The following is a 22,855-nucleotide window of genomic DNA, read 5'->3' as shown; positions in this document are numbered from 1 at the left end:
CTCTCGGAGGGAGGGCAGGGCCAGCTCTAAGACTGTAGGCACTTATGGGCAGGCCCCCCCTAGGGAAGGGGTGTGGGATGCCCCTGAGATGGCCAAGTCGGCACGAGCCCCAGGCTGGGGTGCTGGACTTGGTTTGGAGCTGGGAGTTTGTTGGGGAGAGCAGGACACGGGCCTTCCCGCCCCCCTCATTTCCTGCTTTTTGGGCAGCTGTGGGCGAGAAAGGCTGCAGGGACTATTTTTAGTTGGTCTGTCCCCTGGCAGGAGGGACGTGCAGAAAAGCACGGGGCAGCAGAGGGGCTGGCCAAGGTGAGGGCGAGCAGGCAGGCGGAGGAGTGAGGAAGAGCCGGAGGGACGGCAGATGGGGCAGGGAGGCGCGTTGGGCTGGGGCAGGGCCTTGCAGAGCTGGTCCTGACCCAGGGAGATGGGCCGGGCCAGGCAGAGGGATCCTGGGGACCCCTCGGGGCTCTCTGTCCTACTCGATTTACAACCAGAAGGGGCCTTAGAGACCGCCTAGACCATCCCTCCCCCTTACAGAGGGGCAAAAAGGCCTGGACAGGGAGATGTCCCTTGCCCTAGGACTCTCAACCAGTCATCGGGCTGCACTGGGGCCCCAACCCAGACCCCTTGCACCGATTTTCTCCCGTCAGGGTCCCTCACCGCACCTGGTTATGCCTCCCTCCCCGACTGGTCTCTTTCCCTCTCTGCTTGTTTATGCAGGGTCTCCGGTAAACCCCAGCTTGGTTTGTTTATAAATCTCCACCGTGTGGAGAGAGCCTGTGTCCAGGCTGGAAGGAGGTCAGGGTTGGGGTTTGTTTAGGTGGCCTGTGGCCACTGGTGTGAGTCGAGGTGCTGGGCCTCTTCCAGCAGGCTCCCGGGCTGATGAGTCTGGGCCTGGACACACCTCAGCGAAGGGCCGCCCGGTCTCATTCCCTCTGAGACACCCAGAGAGGGCCTGGATTTGTCCACAGTCCTGGGATGAGTTGAGGACAGACCAAGGACTAGGCCGTAGCTTTGCAGGCACTCCAGAGCCCCCATCCCGCTGCGCCTAGGCCCTTCTGGTTGTTTGCCCGTGCCCCCAGCCCCGGATGGGAGCAGGCAGAAGAGTGGGTAGATCACTGAAGGCTTCCAGTCAGAAGTCAGAAGCGAGCGAACCCTCCTCCGGGACTCAGAGGCAGGGGCAGCCGGTTGAACTTCAGGAGGAGAAAGTTCAGTGGAGAAGTATGCCCTCGGAATTCAGTCTCCTGCCTCCGCCTCATGCCCGGGGCCGCCATGGTGCACGTAGACTACGCTGGGAGTGGCGCCCCCTGGAGTTGTTCAGGGCTCTGCCTATGGAACCAAACGTGGTGCTTCTGTCCCCCACCTTCTTTCTTCCAGTCAGCTTCAGAGGCAGCTGGAAGGAGGTGTTCCAGGTGGGCTTGAATCCAACACGCCCTCCCCCACCCTGCCTCCTGCCCCCCAGCGTCCCCTATTCCTCTGTTGCCCACCCCTTCCCCAGCGAGCCTGGCACCCTGCACCGTGGGCCACAAAGTGTTGTGCAGGAGCCCCTCCCCCTCACTCCACTCAGTCTGTGTCTGGGGGGCTGATGTATCGTGCCCCCCATCAGGCCTGCTGCCCTGTGTGAGAAATCAATAGTGCAAATGGATTGAGGTTGTTCAGCCTGTCGACTCCCCTTGGGCCCCCCCAACTCTCCCGGGACTTGGCGAGTCACTCAGTCCCTTTCTGGCTCCGTGTACACGGAGATACACATACCTAGCGGTTGTGGCTGGAGCGCCGAGCTCAGGAATGACTCTTTCTGTCCCTCGCGGTCTCTGTCCCTCTCACTCTCTCTTTCTCTCCCATGCTGGGCTGGCCTTAGCATGACAAATACTCTTGAACATTTATTTTCTAGCTTGGGTGGAGTGGGGGTGGAGGGGCTTAAAAGGGCAGTAGGCTGCCAGCCAGAGGTGGGGGGAAGCAGGTGGGTGAGGGAGACTGTGCCCAGGGAGGACTAGCTGGGGAGGGATTGGGTGACAGCCCACCCCATCAGCCTCTGGTAACCCAATCCGTGTACCCCACCCTCCCGATTTCCCTCCTGTTCAACAGCTTCAGCAGCTGCTGGCAGAAGCAGGGCTGCCAGAAGTGTGTGTGAGTGCATGTGTGTGCGCTGGGGGTGGAGAGGGGCTGTGGGGGCAGGAGGTGCTGCCAGGACATGTTAAAGGAGCCGCGCAGCCCGGGTACAACTTGGGTGGCAGGAGGAGGTGGGGCTGGTGGGAGAGTGGGTGGTGAGTGATGGACAGGGGGCAGGCCGCAGGGGGGCAGGGCAGCCTAGGGGTCTCACAAAACTTGTCTGCACTAGAACAGGTCCTGGCGAGCTGGGGGTGGGCAGTGATGGGGGGACAGGGGCGGGCACAGGCGCCGCTTGCCCTGGGACGCCGGTTCTTCGCCAGGGGGCGCAAGTAAGCATGGAGGACACAGCCTGCCCCTGTCCCCAATCCTTGGGCTGCGCCTGCTGGGCATCACAGTCTTGGTGACTAAGTCACTTCTGTCCTGGGGCTGGCAAGGTGCCAGGCTCAGCTCTTCTCGGTAGGTGAGTCACTGCCCTGGCATCTCCCCCGGATGCAGCTGAGTCACCCGGCCGTGCCTGCTGGGCAGGTGGGCACCGTGCTTGGGGTGTGTGGGGGGGCATGTGTGTAGCCCCCAGGGTCTTCTCTGATCTGTCCCAGGCATGTCCTGGCCCCACCCACAATCCTGCAGCACGGGTGCAAGGATGGCGTTTGTCCCACGTGCGCTATGGAGGGGGTAAAGGACGAGGCAGGAGGCAGCAGGATACTGCTGGAGATGTTTGCTTTGCAGCGAAGGGGGGGGCGGTTGAGGAGGGGACTGTGGGTCAGACAAGGTGGGTGACCTTGGGCAAGGCGATTTCCTTTCTGCCCCTCAGTCTCTTTATCTGCAGAATGGCAACAGGGTTCCTGCCCCAGATGCCCCTTCAGGACCGTGTTAATCAGATGGAGTGGGCCTGGAGTGTGTTTGTGGGAGGAGCTCCCCTTGGGATGAGGGGGGTAGAGGGCAGCCAGGGAGGGGAAGAGGAGTCAGGGGCTGGGAAGGTTCCAGCAGACATCTTCCACCCTGCCTGCCTGTCCCCAGGTGGTCCTGGAGGGGCGATGCTTCCCATCCTCTCCTCACTACCAGGGGTGCTATTCTTCAGGAGTTCCCCAGAGGCTGTGAGAGGGAGGCCTTGTTTTGCTGGCAGCGTGGGCCCTCCTGGGGGGTCTCAGGGCTATTTTGTATCTCCTTTGGCTGCTGGGCGCTCTCTAGGGTTTCCTCTAGTTTGGAGAGGGATCCCTGTCTTGGGAAAACAGTGGCTCAGGCTCCTTCCACAGCCCATTGCCTTCTGTGTGCGGGAGGGGAAGGCCCCAAGAAAGAGTGTCTTTCCTAAAGAGTGAGGAGCCCCTGGGCCTGCGGCTTTTCTCTGTCTGCTCGCCTCCTGCTGCCTCCTGCACTTTTCTCCCCTTCTGGGTGAGGGTCCCTGCAGGTCGGGGAAGGGGACCCTGCCGTGGGTCCAGCACAGGTGGAGTTCAGCTGCTACAGATTAAAGACTCCTGGTCTCCCACCCAGGGACCTCTCCGGTTTCTTGGAGTCAGGCCTGGGTAGGGCTAGACACCAGCTGGCCCCACTGGGTGCCCTGAGCAGGAGGAGGTGTCTCAAAGGCCTGTGGGCTGTGTGCTTAATACGTATTGTATGGGTGTCTGAGTGGCCCCTTGTGGGGAATGGGTGTGTGTGTGTGCATGAATTTCTTCCTTCGTCTGCACATGGGCCTGCCGCTGTGTCTGTTCAGGAGTGCACCCCACACTCTGCCCCGTGACCTTGTGTGTGTGCTGATGTATCTTCTATGAGCTTGTTCCGTTCTGCTCAATGTGGGTACACGTGTGCCCTGCGTGTGCACGTGGGGGTGTACACATGTGTGCCCTGAACGTGCACATGGGTGTGCATATATGGGTGTCCTGTGTGAGCGTTTGCACATCTGAACCTTGGTGTGCACGGGTGTGCATGACTCTGTGTGCTGGCGGGTACATGGGAAGGCCGCCCTTCGTGGGAGGCAGCGTACCTGTGTTTACGCATTCTTGCATTTTTGTGTTCATGGTCCTTCCCCTCTAGCCTTAGCTGGAAGGGATACTGGTAGGATCTGGGGCAGGAAGAGCCTGTGCAGGCTAGGGGTGGCTAGTGCAGAGCCCCCTCCCAGTCTGGTCTCTCACCCGGGTGACGCCCCCTGCTGCTGGTTAGGCTTAGGCTGGAAGGCCTGGGTTGGGGGGCGCTGGGGGGGAAGGGGTTAAGCTTCGGCGTTCACATCTGGGAGCCATTGGCGCATTCCTGCCCGCTGAGCGCATGTTTGCGGATGGATCTGGACGGGACAGGACGGGAGGGGCTGGGCGGGCGGTTCGCACCGGTGGACGGAAATCCAGACGAGAGCGAGAGACAGCCGGGCCTGGAGGGCAGGAAAGGGCTTGGGGAAACGCTGCCCGGGCACCCTTCCCCAGTGCCGGACCTCAGAGCGGAGCGTCCCGCCGGCCCGGCTTGTCCTCCCTTACCAAGGCCGGGGGATTAAAGCTGGAGGGAGGCAAAGAGATACCTCAGTTCTCCACCCAGCTGTGCAGCCAGTGCGATGGTGGACAGAACCCCGTGTCCGCTCCCGACCTCCGACCTCCGGTTCCTAGTCTGTAAAGGGGGGGCCGTCGGGCCGATGGCTTTGAGAGCTCTGCCAGCCGGGTCAGGCTGAGAGTCTCCTCACTGGGGTGGAGGCCTGGGAGTGTGACACTTCCCCTTCCACTGGGAAGTCCTGTGGGGGCACTTGTGGCCACTTCTCTGACGGGGGGGGGGTTGTTCCTTAGTGATTCTGCTTTCATCCTCCAGTAGACTGCTAGAGGTGGGGACGTGATCCTTCCAAACGGAGCGAAGGGCTCGGAGGCGGCCTGTGGCTGTGTTAGGGACTGGGGTCCCTGCAGATGGAGAGTGATTCAGATCCTGCCCCCCCTAGAACCAGAACGTGAGCTTTCCTGGCTCCTCCAGCCTGGGCCAGGAGAGAGAAGCTGGAGTCTGGGAGTCCTCTAGCATGGAGGGGTGCTCCGGAGCGCCCCCTGCTAGCCTCTTGGAAAATCCAAGGGCCACTGCCCTTTTGGGGGAAGGGTACTTGGCGGGGAGATGCTGGGGATTGGGTTGGGCCCGAGTTCCTGCGACCCGCTCGACCTGGAGAGGTGTTTGGGGGAAGAGGAGAGGAGTTATTACTCGAGGGAGGTCTGCATACTCTTGCACTTCCTTTTTTGCAGATGAGAAAGTTAAGATTCAGAGAAAGGAAGCGACTTATTCAAGGTCGCACAGCTCTCAGTTCCAATTGATCCCTGGAGTGTTATTACTATGGGAGTCAGGGGCTTGATAGCTAGGGCCAGAGTCAATGTACTCACTTCCATATTATGCCCTCTTCCCCGGTTTAGGTGTGGGGCGTGTGTGCGCTGTGTGTTGTCTGTGTGTGATCCGTGCCCTTGCGAGTGTGGGTGTGTGTGGTTGGGGGCAAGGGATTGCGACACCACACACTGCTGTCCTTTCTCCACGGAGTCCTCTTTCCATTCTTTCCGCAGAACTTCTCCTCCTCGCTCTGAATGTCTCCTTTTGGGGCAGAGGGAGGGAATTCTCCCAGATTCCCACGGTCCAGCCTTCTGCTAGGCACGTCTCCTTTAAGACTCGCCCTTCCCTGGGTCTGTTAAGGAGGGGGGGGCGTGAGCCTGTGGGCCCGCCCCTGGCTGGTGATAGGTCAGTGGGCGGGCGGAGGCGGGCCTGGGGGGGGAGAGGGCCTCCCCTCCTGCTTCGTACCCTCCGCCCCCCCCCCCAGTCCGGGGCTCCGGGTAAAGTTTCAGCCTCCGCACGTGACTCGCCATGGCCGCTGCCTTCGCCCCGCGCCCCTGAGCCGCGGCCCCCCAGACGGCTCCTCTCCCGGGACCCCGTACCCCTGACGCTCAGCAGCACCGAGGCGCAGGGTCAGGGCAGACGCCGAGCCCGCGGGCGCCTTGGACGGATTGCTTCCTCCCGCTGTGAGGTAACCTCTGCCCCAGGGATTTTGGAGAGCCCCCGGCTCCCGCGGGCTTCGGGGCCCCGTGGCCTGCCCCTGATAGGAGCTGCGGGCGGGGACCCAGTGCCGGGCGGGTTCCGACGGGAACCCGGGGTTTCCTGGGCTTCCTACCCCGCCGCCGCCGAGCCCAGGGTGGGGGAGCCCGGTCTGTGCGTCTGTCTGCGCCCGAGTATTCGCGCGCAGCCGTGGGGCATCTGGGGCCGTCTGCCGCGCGTGTCCCCGGAGCCCGAGCTGTGGCAGAACCGCCGCTGGGAACTCCTACTCCCTCTCGCTTTTCTCTTCAAAAACAAACAAAACAAAAAGACTTTCAAACCTGTTTGGGGAGAGATCGGATGCCCAACGGACTAGCCCCCTCCTTTCCCTCCTGTTATCTGAGCTGCCCTGTGGTTTGGGGAGAATCAGCCCGGAGGCCCACCCCCACCGGAGCAGCCGGCTGGGGGGCGGGGCTCGCTCAGCTGGTGTCCCCCGTGGAGTGAGGGGAGCCGACTGAATTGGGTGCGGGAGTCAATGCAGTCAGGGGAGGCAGGTCTCTGGGTCTGGTGCTACCATGGGGTTGTGGAAGCTTTTTGGGGTGAGGGGAGGACAGAATGGACCGGTTGTCTTTGCTCTGCTGAGGGTGTCTGGGACCTGGTGCCACCCATGAGGAGGGGAAGCTGCTAGCCAGATGTGTATGTGGAGGCGGGTGGGGGGGGGAGGGCGCTGGAAAATCAGCTTGGCTATACCCCCCCCCTTCTCTGGGCACTGCCCTATTGTTAGGTGGCTCAGTGAGTAGGGGGGCAGGCCTCCAGTGTGCTAGGCTGGGGCTGGGGACCAACTCCTATGGAAATCAGACAGGAAAAGCCCTGCAGCCTTGGGAGGTGTTTCTCTGCCTCTTTCCATCCTTTCTTGGGTAGGATGCCCATGTGCTGGCATGGTGGGGTACCCTCCGCACTCACCTGGTGCCAGCTCCCTCTTCTTTTACCAGATTGCCTTCTGTCTGCGGGCTGTGTGCACATGTGTGTCCGTGTATGTTCTTAGAGGGACTTGTTCCTGAGAACACTCCCCCACTCCCCCACCCTCTGCTGCTAACTCCCCCTCATTTTTGCTCCTGACCACCATACCTCCTCCACTTCCCTGGGTGGGAGATTCAGGGATGTCTCTTGTCCCCTTCCCTGGCTGCAGTGGTCATAGGGCTGGGTTGTTCTAGGGAAGTAATTCAGTAAGGACGCCAGGCCATGCTACAAAGTGGACTCAAGCCCCAAACTCTCCTCCAGGGCCTTGTGCTTGATGGGGAGGCTGGGTCGGGGAAGCCCCAGATTGGAGTGGAGGTGGCTTGGCATCTTGGGGTTTCCCCTGTGGGGGGTGGAGATGAGTCTGGGGGAAGAACAAGAGAAAGAGTATTTGGAGCTGGAGGAAGCTGCGGGGGGGGGGGTGGGGTGGTCCGGGAGTTTGTGGCTATGAAAGATGTTAGTGGACTGGGAGGGGCTAGGACGTCAGTTCCCTTGGGCATCGGGGCCATGTTGGTCCTGGGATGGAGCGGTCGCTAGGGTTAGACTGCAGTAGGCCCCTGGGAGCCCAGGGTCTTAGCTTTGGACTTTGAGGGTGTGAGTGAACCTGCATGAAATGGTCACGGCAGGAATTTCCCCACCAGACTGGCGCGGGCAGTGCAGATGAAGTAGCAGTTCTGAGAAGACCCTGGGCTTAGAATGGCTTAATCCTGGCCATCTCCTCCTATAACCCCTAAATCTCCATCCTTTGTTTGACCCTAAATGCCCCTGCTACCATTCTGGGACACTTCTCTGGTCCACCTCCTACTCCCAACCATGTGGCAGCCTGGCAGGAAGCTAGCTGTGGGCAGCCCCATCCTGATCACCCCTGTGCCTCCCCCGCTGGGCACAGTCACCCACATGTGCCATGACGTGGTTCCTGCCACCCCGTCTGGTGTGGGGGAGAGGACACGGTCTGAGTGGCCCTTCAAATCTGTTTTGGGGGCATTGACCCGGACCCCAGTTAATTAGCTCCCCTTCCCCAAATCCTCTGGTCTTGGAAGCTGGCTCTGCTCTCTGGGACCTTTCCCCCGAATCCACTTCTTGCTCAGATTCTAGGTTCTTTAGTGGGATAGTTTTCAGAACTGTGTGACATGAGGGTGGGGCCTGCTCCAAAAGATAAAACCTCAGTGCCCACTTCCCTGTCTTTTGGGCAGCATGGGCTGGGGCAGGGCAGGGCCAGACCTGGGCTGGGCTGAGGGGTGGGTGGGGTTGGGCCTTTTTGGAGGGCTGTTTCAGAGCAGTGGCTGCCATCTAGGGTGGTGGGCATCTGGGGAAGGTAATCCTATCCCTGTGACGAATGAACGTGGTAATCTCCACTTGCCCAGCGCCCCACGCCCCTTTCTGGTGGCAGTGGTTTTGGGAGTGTGGGAAGCTGGCAGGGTCCTGGGCAAGACAACCAGGGTTGTCTTGACTTACGGGGTTTTGGGAGAGGAGTGTGGCAGCTGATACCCCAGCTCCCAGGGCTTTGGCTGCACACCCCCTCTGATGCCTGCTGTCTGTCTTCCCTCTGTCCCCTCTCCACCCTCTGGCTGCTGCCTGGAGCCCACACGGTTTGTAGGGGGATGGAGGGTGGGGGCGAGGGCCTGGATCTCCGTGTGTGTCCAGGGAGTGTTCTGGGGATTGGCAGGATTGGCTGAGAGTGTCTGGGTGTCCCTGCAGGGTGGGCGGCGTGCGGGGACCAGGCCCAGAGTGTGAGAATGTGTCAGCGTCGGTGTGTCTGTCCCCCGTCTGGCTCGGGTGTGGGTGTCTCTTGCTCGTCTGGATCTTGCCTCCCGCTCCAGTCCCCGCCCCGCCCCCCCCCCCCAACTGGGACCGCCTGCTTGCTCTCCCTCTCTCTCTGCCACTGGAGCCTCCCTTGCCTGTTCCTGGAATTTGGAGAGGAGGAGGAGGAAGAGGCAGGCAGACAGACCTCCCACACTCTAGCCCGCCCGCCTGGCATCATGGGGAAATGAACTAGGTGCGAGAGAACTCAGGTTTCCCTGCCTTCTCCAGACCCACTGACACACGTCACAGAGTCTAGGGAGCTAGGTCATATAGAAGGGCCTTGGGCTGTCCCCCACCTCCACCTGCCTGGCAGTGATGCCTCCTTCTTCTACCCAGCATCCTGCCTGCCCTGCCCCTGCCGGGACCTCCAGGCACCACTGTCAGCCCCAGGGAGCGGGTGGGGGATTAGACTGCTGCCAGCCTGGCCAGCACCTGTTGCCAACCCCCAGCCCTGTAACTGGAGCCGGCCATGGAGGGGGCTACAAAATGACAGGTGGAATTTCTGCAACCAGGCAACCGCCCCCCCCACTGGATATGCTTTTCCCTTCCGGCCGGAACAAGGAAAGCCTGTCCCCCCAAGTGTCAACCTGATCTCATGGATGATGTCCCAGTCCTGCCTGTGGGGGCAGGACCTGGGAGATGGGCAAAGGAATGAGTTTATTGCTGTTTGCCCTGTGATACCCTCCCACCCCCTTCACCGGCTGCAGAGCTGGGCTGGCCTTGTTTAAGTAACTGAGCTCTGCTCCTCTGGGAGGACTGGGGCGCATGGGGGTTGTGGATGGGGGTGGTTCTCTGTTAATGTTTTAATTGCATAAAAACTGGGAGCTCAGCTCCCGACCAGTGGGGAGTCTGGGTCTGGCTAGCCGCCCGGTTTGGGCTAAATATAGTCTGGGACATCTGCAGAGAAGGGGAGGGGGGTGGAGGGAGGTTCCATTCCCCCCACCTTCCGCCAAGGTGCCCTCGTCTGGGCGGGCACCTTGGAGCAGGGAGGGGGGATTCCTCAGCACAAAAGGCAGGGGAGAGGCGGCGGGGGCTGGGCTGGGTACAGTTGGGATCTCGCCTGTCTGGCGGCCAGTAGCCGCCTGAGATGAACCCGGAGGCTCAGGACACGGCTGGAGTGGGGCGCACGGGCTGGATCCAATGGCTCTGCTCCCCTCCCCCCAGAGCTGCTTGAGGTCAGGCAGTCTCTGCGTGTCACTGCGCCCGGCTGTGTGTCACTGTGACCCACTCGCTGTGTGCCTCTGTGTACACACCTACCTAGGAGTGGCTCCCTCCCGGCCCCTCCCCCGGAGCCTTTGTCCCCTGGGTCCTACCGCAGATCCCCAGCCCTCCTTCCTTCTGTCCCTCGGCCCACGGTGAAACCTCCAGCCCAGGAATCGAGACTTGAGAAGGGGAAGCTGCGGTGGGGAGTTCTCTGATCTCTAGTCACGGCAGGAAGTGGAGGGGAGGGGGAGCCAGGGGGAGAACCGTGAGTGGCAGGCTGGGAGGGAGGGCACGGCAGCCCTGCGACCAACCTCGCACACTGCACACTGCGGTAGGGGGTGGCCGCCCTCCCGGTTGGCCCCCTTCCCTCCAGCTCCGAGTGGGGGAAACTTAGGGGAGAGCTGATTCTCCCGGGGCTGCTAACAATCATTATCACCCCCCCACACTGAAAAAAAATGTCTTCCTGTCACGTGCCCATCACTTCCTGTCCCACTGTGGTTCCCCCGGGATGTTTGTTGTTGGTTGCCATGGAGATGGCTGCCGTGGGCACTACCCTGGTTCTTGTGGAGAGGGAGCTGCCCCTCCCCCAAGACCCACAGTTGTGGGGGGGACTTGGGGGGCCTGCCTTGGGGGCTGTTTCAGGCTGAGTGTGTGTGGTCTTTGATGCCCCAGATCCCCCAGAGTCCCCCAGACTTCTGTCTGTGGGAGGGAGTCACCGCCACCTACTTAGACCGAATGTTGGGGAGAGTGTGACCGCGTCTGGCTGTGCTGGACTGTGGCTCTGAGTCTGGCCGAGCGCACAGACCTTTTCCCTCCAGCCTGAGTCGTGCTGCCTTCAAGATGCATCACAGAGGTTCCCGACTTCCTTTTACGTTGGGAACCTTCTCCCATCTTGTGTTCTCATGGTAACTGCCTTCCACAGGGAGCTTCTGTGATTTCTTGGGGTACAGGCTGGAGTGGGAAGAGGCTCTGAGCAGGTCGTGTGTGTGTTTTCGGGGTTGGGGAGGTGGTGGTCTGCAGGCCATCCTCACCCCTGCACACAGCCTGTACAGGCTTCCGTATAGGCGTGCAGGCCCTGTGCTTAAAGGGGAAGCCCGTAAGACTTTGTGACCCATTCTTCCCACCCCCTGTGGGCTTCCCTCTTCAGCCAGGGATGGAGAGGAGAAGAGAGTCCCCCTAGTTCTAGCCCCCAACTGGTAGGCGGGTGTAGAGGAGGAAGTTCCTGGGGGGTCGATGGATGGAGGGGGGTGTGGGGCGGGGTACAGTCTGACTCAGGCCTGGTCTGGGGTCAGAGCCAAAAGGATATCCTGAGGCAGGAGGGGGGAGCTGTTTCCAGCTTCCCTGAAGTCTGGGTCCCCAGGGAGGGGTGCTGGGAGGGGACTGGTAGTACCGTGTCCTGCTGACTGTCTGGCCTGGGATTCAGAATCTGGCAGTCTCAGCTTTAGGGCAGAGCCAAGGGGATGGGCGGGGGGTTGTTGTAGACACACATACACACACACATACACACGCGCACGTGCGCGCACACACACGTGCATGCACACGCACACCCACACCCTTGCTCCGTGCTCCCGTTGTGAGAGAGCAGAGCTTCCTGCAAGGCGGAGTGGGCAGACAAGTGGCGAGGGGGCAGTTGCCAAGGTGAGGGTGGGGAAAGCCCCATGCCAGGCTGGGTCTGAGGACGGTGGTTTCCAAGCTGGGGGGTCCCCTTTGTCTGTGCCCCTTTGGTTCCCCCACCCAGACAGAGGTGCCTTTGTTTGGGCCACACACTCCTGTGGTCTGGCTGTGGCTTCAGCAGGCTCATCTCTTCCTCTTCCTGTTTTCTTCCTTCCCAGTAGCTTGCTCCCTCTCCTTGAGGCCTGGGCTGCCCCCTGCCCTTTCACCTAGTCTCTGATCCGAAAGAAGACCCAGTGGGTTCTGGGTGGCCCCTCAACCACCCTGAGCTTGGGAGGTCCTGAGCATGTCTCCCAGAGGGCTCTGGGTACAGTCCGTGAGGACGCAGGAGCTGGAGGCCCCGTCGGGCCCTCAGAGACTAGTATTGCCTTCTCCCAGACCCCGGCCTGTCCCGGGCTGGGGCTTTTCCAGTTGCCCTTTCTGCTTGGTCTTCCGTTGCCGCTGAGCCTGCGGCCTGTGCAGGTCGGGTGGCCCTGTGTAGTGGGGGCAGAACCTCGGGCCAGGCGGGGCGCAGATTGAGGGAAGATCTGATGCACTCTTCTGGGACTGAGGGCTGCATCTGCAGGCAGGTGGGCGGTGGCAGCATCCAGAGGAAGATGCTAGACTTCAGCCTTCCCCGAACCCCCCTGGGGATGTGCTCAGGGCCTGCACAGGTTTGGGGCAGGTTTTCAAACAAGTCCTAGCTCCAGTGAGGCAGGCCTGGGGTCCCAAGGGTCTGGTAGAGAAGAGGTGCCCTGCACCCGTTTTAGCATATTCCCGGTGATCCTGCCCCGGCCCTCCTGGGGTGCTGATCTCTTTCCAAGTGGGGCTGGCCTGGCTGGCTCCCTGCAGCTGGGACCCTGGTCAGCAAAAGGTAAACAGAGGACCAGAGTGGCCAGATTGTGGGCTTGTGGGGGAAGAGAGGGGTGAAAGCCTTGGCCAGAGGAACCTTTGGAAAAGGGAGAGAGGGAATAGTGGTCATCACTGCTCCCCAAACCTGCCTGAAGATCTGAAGAACTTGGAGGAGGGGAGAATTGTGGCTGTGTGTGTGTGTGTGTGTGTGTGTGTGTGTGTGTTTTCCTGGAAAGTTTATAAATAGTTCCAGCCCACTGTTCTGGTTTGAAATCGGCCCTGTCCCGCCCTGCCCTACCCTGCCAGCTCCTGGTAGGGTAGAGGGGGTCCGAAGGAGCAGGTCTTTGTTTTTACTAGGGTTCACGTTCTGTGTGTCCCCTTGCCCCCCACCCAAGTCGAGCTGAGCTTTGGGTGTCATTTGCCTATGATTCATTGACTGTCTAGAATGCTTAGGAAAGCCCCTGTGTCCCCTTCTTTTAAGCTGCCCAGTCCTGATCCCCCTCTCTCAGCTCCTCTGGGACTGCCTGACTTCTGTTCCTTGGGAGCCATTGTTGCAGGGGAGCCTGGGGTGCTGAGAGGAAGGAGTAAATAGAAGGGAGGCTGGGCCAGCGGGATTTGGGGACCCCTGGCTCCTCTTCTCTGGGGAGGAAATAGTCTGTTTCTCTTCCCCCCTCCCCTCCCCAAATCCAAAGGTTTCCCTTTTTTGGTTTGTGAAATGAAAGAAGGGAATTTGGGAAAGCGTTGTGGTTGGGCCTCCAACCACACCCGAATATCCCATACCCACATCCCTCTCCTCAGTCTGGGGGGAAGCAGACCCTGGAAAATGGGTAATTCTCTGTCCGGGGTCTGTGCACAGATGCTAGCCCTGGCTGGGGAGAGGGAAGGGAGAGCAGACACATGGCCCAGGGAGGCATGGGGTGGGGTGGGGTGGGGTGGGGGGAGAGGCATGGGGACAGGGGCCCAGTTGCCCAGCACCTCCTTTGTGCCCAGTGCTGTGCTACGTGCTTTCCAGACTTGTCTGTCTGAAATCACACCCCCAGTTGTTGGTGGGGGGGCAGCTCACAAGCGAGTACAGATGCTTCGAGAGGTTAAGTGACATGCCTAAGTTCACCCAGAGTGGCAGAGCTGAGATTTGACCCTTCAAACCTCTTGTTCTCTCTGCCATCTTCATGGCTCAGCTACCTCTTGCCTTCTTCTCTGGGAGTATGAGTCTGGGGACGTAAGGACTGGGCAGCTGGGGACGCCTGGCAGCGGGGAATGTGTCCTGGCATCTTTTGGGAGAGAGGGAGGCCGCAGTGGGCGGGGTGCGTGGCTGGTGGCGGGCACTCCAGCCCCCACCCCCTTCTGCTGTGCCCAGGCGAGGCTCAGCGTATCGGAGGTGTGGGCCTGTGGTTTTCTCTCCCTCGAGGGAGGGTGTCCGTGGGCAGTGAGGCTGGCGGGCATAGGGTGGAGGCTGGATGTGGGTAGTTTGTTTTCCTTTTCTTTGGTGCTGGTTTTGATTCTCTGACGGTGTCTTCTCTCCCCCTGGGTGCAGGGAGCTGGGGCCCAGGTGCCTCCCCAAGGGTCATGGCTCCAGAGGGACGAGGCAGGGCCTGTGCTCTTTGCCCCTGCTTCGTCGTCCCTGCCCTCGCCCATCCCTGTTCCCTGGCCAGCCTGGCTCTTGGCCCATTTCTGTGACCTTTACCTCCTCCCATGGCTCAAGGCCCTCTCTGGGGAGCTGAGTAACTCTGTACCAGAGTTTGCAGGCTGAGCTGGGTTAGGGATAGTGAGGCTCTGATGGGGTTGGGGAGGCCTTTCAGTGTCTCTCTGGCGTGTGGATTTGGTGGGGAGGGGGTTTGAAGCTTGGTCCGATGTCTAACTCCTCACGGGCAGAGTGGAGACATTAATGTGGCTATAGTTCTCTCTCCTCTGGGGGCAAGGGTGGAATGCACAGGGTCCCGACTGGACTGACTGAATCCACCCTCCGCCCCCAAAAGCTGGGTCAGGGTGCCTGGGGTCTGGAGTGAATGGCTTTCTGGGCCTCAGGCTCCTGGGCCTTACCTCAAGGAGGCAGGCCCCTGTATGGACGTGGACCCACCTCAGTATTTGTCAGAGGGTGAGGGGTGCACCTCAGTGTGTGTTGGGGGGCTGGGCCCCCAGGGAGGCAGGGACAAAGGCCAGCCTGGCTGTGGGAGGGCCAGGGAATGTGCAGTTTGGGAAACTGTGGGGCCGTGGTTGTGTGTCTGCGGGGAGCTGTGTCCTGGGGCCGTGCACACAAGCCCTGAACCGTGTTCATTGTGTGGCGAAGCCCAGGTGTGGAGAGATGGTATCTCCAGGTTCCCTCTCCTCACGTGCGTGCCCGCACACACACAGGCTGGGGCACACAAGCATGCTCTTGCCCACCCGGACGCGCTTTCCATAGATCTACGTGCGTGTGTCTCTGCAAGTGTGTGTGTGTGTGTGTGTGTGTGTGTGTGTGTGTGTGACTGTCAACCCTGATGAGGCTCAGCCAACCCCTCCTTCCCCTGCCTGGCTCCCTCAGCTCGAGAGTTCCCGTTGTGTGGGGCCCCACAGGGGTGGGGGGGGGCTGGAGTGGCAGCTGGCCCAATGGGTGGGGCCCCTGTTCCTCTGACGTCAGCCTTCTCAGCCTGGGAGGGAATCAGCAGGGGCCTGGGGAGGGAAGGGGGCACCTCATTCAGGAGTAAGGAGAGAGGCCTTATGGTTGTCATAATTAGTACCAGTAAAAATCATGGTCATTAACAAGGTCCAGATTTCACTCCTGGGGGAGCAGCCTCCTCCCTAGCAAGTACCTGTCCCTGCCTCCCCCTCCCTCAGCCTGGCCCAGCTGGGCCCAGAAGTCCTGGCCTTGTCCACAGTGGCCTTGGCAGGAACTCCTCTATCCCAGGCATGGTGCTTGGCCAAATGCTGGCTGTGTGCGTGTCCCCTGGACTCCAGGTCGGAGCCTGGAGCCTGGTGCTTACGACCTGGTACGGCCAGAGCTTGGGCAGGGGGGAGGGGGGAGGACTAGAGGTTGGACATGGAGGCAGTCCTTAGTTTGGGTCTGCGGGGCCCTATTTTTCAAATTTTTCCTTTTTTTTCTTTTCCCTTCTTTTTTAAATATTTATTTTTTATTTTTAAGTAAACTCTACCCCCAAAAGGGGGCTCAAATTCACGACCCCCACATCAAGAGTTTTGCCCGCTCTGCTGACGGAGCCAGCCAGGTATCCCTGCTTTCTTCTTTTTAACAGCTTTATGGAGAGGTAATTCACCTACCGTAAAATTCACCCATTAAAGTGTACAACTCAGTGGTTTTCGTGTACTCACAGCTCGTGCAACTGTCACCACAATCCATTTTAGAAAATTGTCAGCACTCCAAAAAGAGCCCCCATAGCTATCAGCAGTCACCTCCCATTTCCCTCAGACGCACCTCCTAGCCCCTGGTAACCACAGCCTACTTTCTGTCTTCATGGGTTGGCCTACTCTGGACATTTCGTATAAATGGAATCATCAGTATGTGGCCTTCTAGAACTAGCGTAAGGTTTTTAAGGGGTATCCGTGTCATGTAGGGGTGTATATCGGTACTTCATGCCTTTCTATGACCGAATGAGCTTGTGTATGGTTGCACAACGTTCTATTTACCCAATCTAGTTGATAGACATTTGGGTCGGTTCTACTCGTTGGCCATTATGAGTAATACTGGTATGAACACCCATGTACGAGTTTTTGCGTGAACTTGTTTTCCTGTCTCTTGGGTAGATATCTAGGAAGGGAACAGGCTGGATCGTAGGGTAACTGTTTCACTTTTTGAGGAATTGCCACACTGTGGCCCAAAGCAGTTGTCCTGATGTATACCCCCTCCGGCCATGGATGAGGGCTCGGATTTCTACACATCCTCGCCAACACTTGTTATTAGCCTTTGTGATTATAACCGTCTCAGTGGCTATGAAGTGGTATCTCGTTGTGGTTTTAAATGGCTGTGTTTCTTTGTGTCTGTGTCTTTGTTTTGGTCATTCATATAGGGTTTTCACATATACAGCATGCCGTCTACACGTCATCTATCTGTGTATGTGTATTCCTATATAAAGAAATATATCCATGCACACGTATTTGTGTGTGGATATCCTGTACCCCAAGTGGATTCGGTTTGCAGCATCCTCTCGTGAATGCTTCTCTTTCCCCCTCTCTCTCTGCTCTCGCTGCTGCCTGTCTCAGTGTGTCATGGGATCTCCAGGTCCATCTCTGTCTCTCTCTGCCCCATGGTGTTATCAGCACATGTCCTCTGGTCCCAGCTGTTCAAACAGGGTCTGGATCTGTGTCCACACTGTTGGGGGGGGGGGCATCAGGTCCTTCATCTTGAGCTCACCTCCCACCCCATCCAGGGATGTGGCATCTGCAGACAGAGTGTGTGGGTGAACTTCTTTTTAACTTTTTTTTTTTTTTAAGATTTTTATTTATTTGAGAGAGAGAAAGCACAAGCACGGGGAGGGGCAGAGGGAGAAGCAAGCTCCCCGTTGAGCAGGGAGCCTGACGTAGGGCTCTATCCCAGGACCCTGGGATCATGACCTGAGCCCAAGGCAGACGCTTCACCGACTGAGCCACCCAGGCGCCCTGTGTGGGTGAACTTTGAGTTCATCAGTCCTCCCTGCCCCTTCATTCCCTGGGGGTAGGGGGCTTCCACCCTGGGCAGTCCCTGCCCTCCCGATGCGCTGCCCACTGGTGGCCCCCATGTCGCTAAGCGTCGGAGGTGACACCCAGGAGTCCTGGGTTCCCATTTCCCCATTTGTGTGTATGGCAGCAGGCCCCCTCCCTGCGCCTGTGGGACAAACCCATCAGGGGTGCTGGGGCTTGGATTTTGGGGGGGGAAGTGGTGTAAGAGGGGCCCCCTGGCCTAGGAGTCATTTTTCTGAGAAGTGCCAATGCTTTAGGGAAGCGGCTTTTCCTCCCCCTCCCTCCTCCCCTCAAGCACAGGGTTCTTTGCATCTTGACCTCAGGTAACCCACACTGGGGGGAGGAGGGCCAGCTGCCTGCCTCTCTAGGAGGATCCTTTGGGGTGGCAGACCCTGACCTTTCCCCTCAGGACTGTGGGTGAGAGGCCCTTTGTGGCTCTGGGCCCTATCCTCATCTCCCCAGCCTGGCTGTGCTATCCTGCCACCCCCAGCAGTGTCTGGGCCCTGCTCCCAGGCTGTCTCTGCCAGCCAGGCATGGTGCCAGCTGTCTGCTCAGCCGGGTGCCACGGGAAAATCTCCGGCCGCCCAGGTTGGGGAGCTCCACGGGGAATGCCCGTGTACCCGCTCCTAGGTGCCCACTCACCTGTCTTTTCTTTTTCTGCAGTGCCACAGGATATGGCCCCCCCAGCCGCCTAGCCAGGGCCCATCTAGGAGAGGCATCCTCTTCGGTGTCCTGAAGGCCAGCGCTGGACCTTCCCAGAAAAGTGCCAGCTCACAGAACTGCTTGACCAAAGGACCAGCTCTTGGGACGTCCCCCAACCCACCCGGCCCCCAGCTAGAGTGGGGGATCCAGGAGGCTGCGATTAGCCCGCTGGCCTTGGACAGCAGCTCCGGGACAGAAGGGGGGGTGGGCTGACCACCCAAACCCCCTCTGGGCCCAGGCCCCATGCCCCGAGGAGGGGCAGCCTGAAGCCCGCCAGAGCCTCCTGCCAGACTGTCTGCCTCCCCTTCTGACTGTGGCTCTTGGCATGGCAAGCAACAGCAGCTCCTGCCCAACACCTGGGGGAGGGCACCTCAATGGGTACCCGGTGCCCCCCTACGCCTTCTTCTTCCCGCCTATGCTGGGCGGACTCTCCCCACCAGGCGCTCTGACCACTCTCCAGCACCAGCTCCCAGTTAGCGGCTACAGCACCCCGTCCCCGGCCAGTAAGTGGGGTAGCGGGAGGGGACTGTGGGGGGCAGTGGGCCTCGGGACTTAGCCTCTGTTCCTCTGCAGGTGATATCTTCTCCAGATGATGAGGACCACTGTTTAGGCAGGGGGGGGGGGGCTCAAGGATGAGAGGCTTGTAGGCTGATCACAGGGGTCATGTTTGATGTTGGGGGCGGCAGAGGGAGAGCTGCAACAACGCTGTTGCTCAGGGCTCCTGGCGCCCTCTCCTGCACTGTGCTGTTGAGGGCCTTATAAATAGCTCCAAGGATTGGACACAGAGGCTGGAGGCGGGTAAACAAACCTCTCGACATTTGGTGGAAATGGCAACTCTAGGGAGAGTGGCACCCCACCTCCGCCCCAGCCCAGCCAGTGCCTCTGAGGGAAAGGGCTTGAAGGAGCAGCCTGCCAGGGCGGCTGGACCCCCCCCCTACTCCCCCCTCCCCGCCAGCTCCGCCCACCGTTGCCTGGTGGCTGGGGCCAGTGTCCCAGGAGGGGGCGCTCGGCTTGGACTCCGGCTGCGTGAGCCTGCATGCTCTTGGCAGGGCCTGTGTTTTCTCTGTGACTCCACCCTCTGCCATGGGGGTCGCCTGTTGGCTGGACGGGGGTCTCAGTACCCTGCCCCGGCTGGCCGAGCCAGGTAGTGGGAGGTGGCAGCAGCTATGGCCAGCTGGCAGAGTCCAGGCCTTGGGCCTGCCAGGCCGCTTACAGTAACTCTGGCCCCCAGGGCCCAGCTGGGCACCAGGCCAGGGCTTGGGGGGAGGAGGGAGCCGGGGCCTGGCCTGGGGCGGGAGGGGTTGGAAGCAGCAGAATGGGCCGTGGACAGCCGGCTGGCCGGTCAGCTGCTGACCTGGGAAACGTGTCCCACCTCTCCTGGCGGGCAGGGATTGAACACCCTGCCCCGGGCACCCACTGCCCCTCCCACGGCCACTGGCGGGCTGCCTGGCACCACTGCCCTGCGCGCCCGGCTGGGCTGGGTCAGTGTCCCCTTCTCAGTGTGGGGGCAGCACTCTCTCCCCGGAGCCAGGGAGTCTCTTTGTCCCTGGGGCAGGCCCTGGCTGGGCGCCTCGCTGCCCACACTGGCCGTCTGCCCACCGCCACCGCCGCTTCCTGGACCTCCTCCTCTGGCTACGCCACGGCCCCTCCCTCCCAGGCCCTACCGGCTGCTGGAGCAGGGGCTCCGTGTCTGTGCTCCTATAGGTGTCCCTTCTTTATGGCCGGCGACCGGGGGCAGGCAGGTACTGCCTGTGTCCACTGTCATGCCATTCACACTCCAGCTTCTGTTTCCTTCCTCTCTTCCGTCCTCACGCAGTGGTGGCGGATGGCACAGTGACCTGGGAGGCGGAGACCTCCGATCCTGGCCTAGTCTTCTAGTCTGTGCTAGGCGACGAGGAAGGCCAGTCTGTGGGTTCGGAGTTGCTGAGGAATGGATGGGCATGTGTGTGGTTCCTTCTGTCTACAGGGACTGAAATTCGTATTCTTGATGGGGGTAACTCGAGCGTCTGCTTCCTGCCAGGATGGGATTTTTAGGGAGGGAGAAGTAGGAGGCTTATAACCTGGTACCTGTGGATAAGTTGTCCTTCCCCAGGTGATGGGAACAGAGCCCCAGGCACTGTTCAGAGTTGGAGGGTCCTGGGGCCTGGGCTGGGTTCTTGCCCACCCTGTGTCAGACGAGCAAATGCCATGCCCTCCTCTTAATGTTGCAAGCTTCTTCCTCTTTCTTAGAGGTGGGGAGGGCTTCCGGGTCCCCGACTTCCCACCCTGGTAACCTTTTCTCCCCAGGGTGGGGTGCCATATTTCGGGCAAGTGGAGCCTTCTCTGGCTTTCCCCACCCAGGTTAGGCAATGCCCCTTTCCTGCCCCCTCCCTCTGAGCGTGTGGGTTTCTCTACCCTCTGCTCTTCCTAGTAAACAACTTCTCTTCCTACCCAGACCCCCAGCTTCTGAGCTTCTCCCCGACCTTCTCCTTCTTCGTGACCACAGGTGTAGCCACGGGCCTCAGGGAGCCAGGCATCTCCCTCCTTCTTGTGCAGGGCTGGGTGGCCTGGTGACCCCAGCTCCTCAGTCCTGGGTAGCGAAGCATGACAGATCAAAATTCACATGTGTCATTACCCTGCTCTCCCTGCCCTGGGGCTGGTACCAGGGGTCAGGCAGTTCCTAGGAGAGGGAGACCTTGGTGGCCCCCATTCCTGCAGGGAGACACGGTCACCCTTTTTGTAGGAAACCTCCCAGATGAGGCTCTTTCCTTCCACTTCCCACCAACAGAAGGGTTTGGATAATCCCCCCCCTTTCCCATCCCTCACCCCACATGAGGAGGAGGCTGGACCTTGGGTGTCTTGGGTGTCCCTGTTCAGAGACGCGGTGGCCTGTGGAATGACAGGTCCAGGTCACTGTGGGGAGGGTGGGTTTTGGTCCTACTCCAGTCAGGGAGCCAGAGTGGGAGGCCCGAGAGATGGTACAGGATTCCCTCCCCACGTCCGCAGAGCCCCTGGGGCTTGATCTCTGACGGCTGGTATTTACCATGGAGGGTTGGGATTCTGTGTGCATTGTGGGGAGGGTCAGGGTTGTGTGTGTTTTAGGGCTGTGGGGGGTCAAGGCTGAGTGTGTATTGGGAAGGGGGTTAATGGTTTGTATGTATGGGGTGAGAAGGTCAGAGGGTTGAGTGTGTTTTGGGAGAATCAAATCCAGAGGGGGGGGAGGGAGGAGGGGGTGTCAGTTTGTCCATGTGCTGGAGGAGGCCGTGACTTAGGGCACAGTGTCTTTAAGGGGGAGAGGTCTGTGGATTGTGCTGTGTGTTTGCGGAGGTCAGGGTCTTTCTTTCTTATTGCCAGTCTAGGCTGGAGGGGACACCCCCCTGCTTTATGGGTTGCTTACTCCCGGAATTCCACGCGGGCTGGGGAGTAGGCAGGCCTAGTTGGAGTTCGGGCTTTGCCACCTTCTACATAGGATGACCTCTCTGAGCGAGTTTCCTGGTCTGTAAAACAGGGATCTTACCAGAACCTCCCTCAAAGGCTGCGATGAGGCAAGATCACCGACGTAATGCCCTCAGCTCTGCCCCTTGCTCGCTGCATCCTTCCTGTCTCATGGTGCGGTACCCCTTCCTACAGTGAAGAGGGACCCAGGCCCCTCCTAGGCAGGAGTGGGAGAGAACGGGATGCTAACATCTGCGGAGCACCTACTCTGTGCCCCGACTTTATCTCTGTTTTACAAACCTTAATCCCTGTGACACTGGGAGAGGGTCATTGTCCCCATTTGCACAGGAGGAGACCGCGCGGTGGAGACGAAGTGGCTGGGTTAAGTGAGGAGTGAAGCCGACCCGTTTTCCACCATCCAGATAGGCGAATGTAGGAGGGTATTGTGGGGGGCACTCCTGGGTTGGGGGAGCTTTGGGGGGGCAGAGCCAGTGTTGAAACCCCCTCGCCCACGGCTGATCAGCCCCTCCTGCCCGAGGACCTCCTACCTTCCCCCAGTAGGGGGCGCTGGGAAGGCAGCCAAGCCACGCCCCCTCCCCTGTGTTTTGGATCCTGAAGGCTGGAGGGAAAGAGTGCTAAGAGGCCTGGGCCAGATCTCTATCCTGTCCTGGAAATTGCGGATACAATCTGTTCACACCCATCCCCACCCCCGAATCGGCCTGCTACAGCCCAGGGGAGTTTGTAGAGCTCGGGAGGCCCCCCTCCCAGACACTGTAGGAACAGAGTGTAAAAGCCACAGTTGTTATTATTTTGTTTCAATTTGTGGGGTGGGGGCAGGGAAGTTGGAAGCAGTCAGTAGAAGAGACAGAGATGGGAGCCCCTTTCTGTCCATATATTGATAGTGTGTCTGCCTGGAGACTGGGGAGACAGAGGAGGGGGTGTGCCCCTCCTTTCCTCTCCTCTGGCACTCCCTTCCCTTTAGTCTCTGTCCTCCATCCCTCCCTTCTCTCTACTCTTTCCCTGGACAATAAGAGGGACAGCTCAGACAGAGAAAAGTATTGCCAGCAGTCCCCTTCCTGGGGTCTAAGATGCAGAGTCAGCCAAAAGACTGTTGGATGGGATTTTGAGTGAAAAGGTGAGGGCCCCTCACCTTTGATCTGGTAGCATCGATAATGCATATGCACTCCCTCGGGCAGGACTCAGGGAAGGAAGCCTGTCCTCTTGGGCTGGCCAGGACCTGAGACATTGGGTCCGCTCCACGCCATGGCCCCTGTGCCCATGAAGATGGACCAGTGCAGGCCAGGACTACCCTTTAGGGGGTAGCATCTGTGGAAAGAGGAAGTGTTTCCCTTCTCCAAATCACTCTGGGGCGGTGCCCACACTACCTCCTTCCTCCTCCTCCCTCCTCCTCCATGGAGTCAGGCACAGCCAGTGGCCCTGGGTCGCCCAGGGTAGACTGGCTAGATCAGTAAAAGCGGCCCTCCCCTCCCCATTTTGA

At 59.9% G+C, this 22,855-nt stretch overlaps 1 protein-coding gene across 2 annotated transcripts in view; it reads left to right on the top strand.

Moving 5' to 3' along the window:
* The window catches only part of RARA (retinoic acid receptor alpha), a 43,213-nt gene that overhangs the window by 3,304 nt on the left and 17,054 nt on the right, over nt 1–22,855 (top strand). Inside the window, exons 1-2 of one of the 2 annotated variants that reach the window (XM_045781730.2) lie at nt 5,850–6,064; nt 17,905–18,446. In XM_045781730.2, coding sequence (XP_045637686.1) covers nt 18,269–18,446 — 178 coding nt within the window. In that variant the 5' untranslated portion in view covers nt 5,850–6,064; nt 17,905–18,268. Of the gene's footprint in view, nt 1–5,849; nt 6,065–17,904; nt 18,447–22,855 lie in introns of those variants that run through there. The other variant, XM_045781731.2, reaches the window with a different exon arrangement.

The sequence above is a fragment of the Ursus americanus genome, chromosome 23 (genome assembly GCF_024610735.1).
Source record: "Ursus americanus isolate L20-20 chromosome 23, mUrsAme1.1.p, whole genome shotgun sequence".
Classification (NCBI taxonomy): Eukaryota; Metazoa; Chordata; class Mammalia; order Carnivora; family Ursidae; genus Ursus; species Ursus americanus.
Note: the sequence above shows the minus strand (reverse complement) of the source record. Positions and strands in the feature narration are given on the sequence as shown.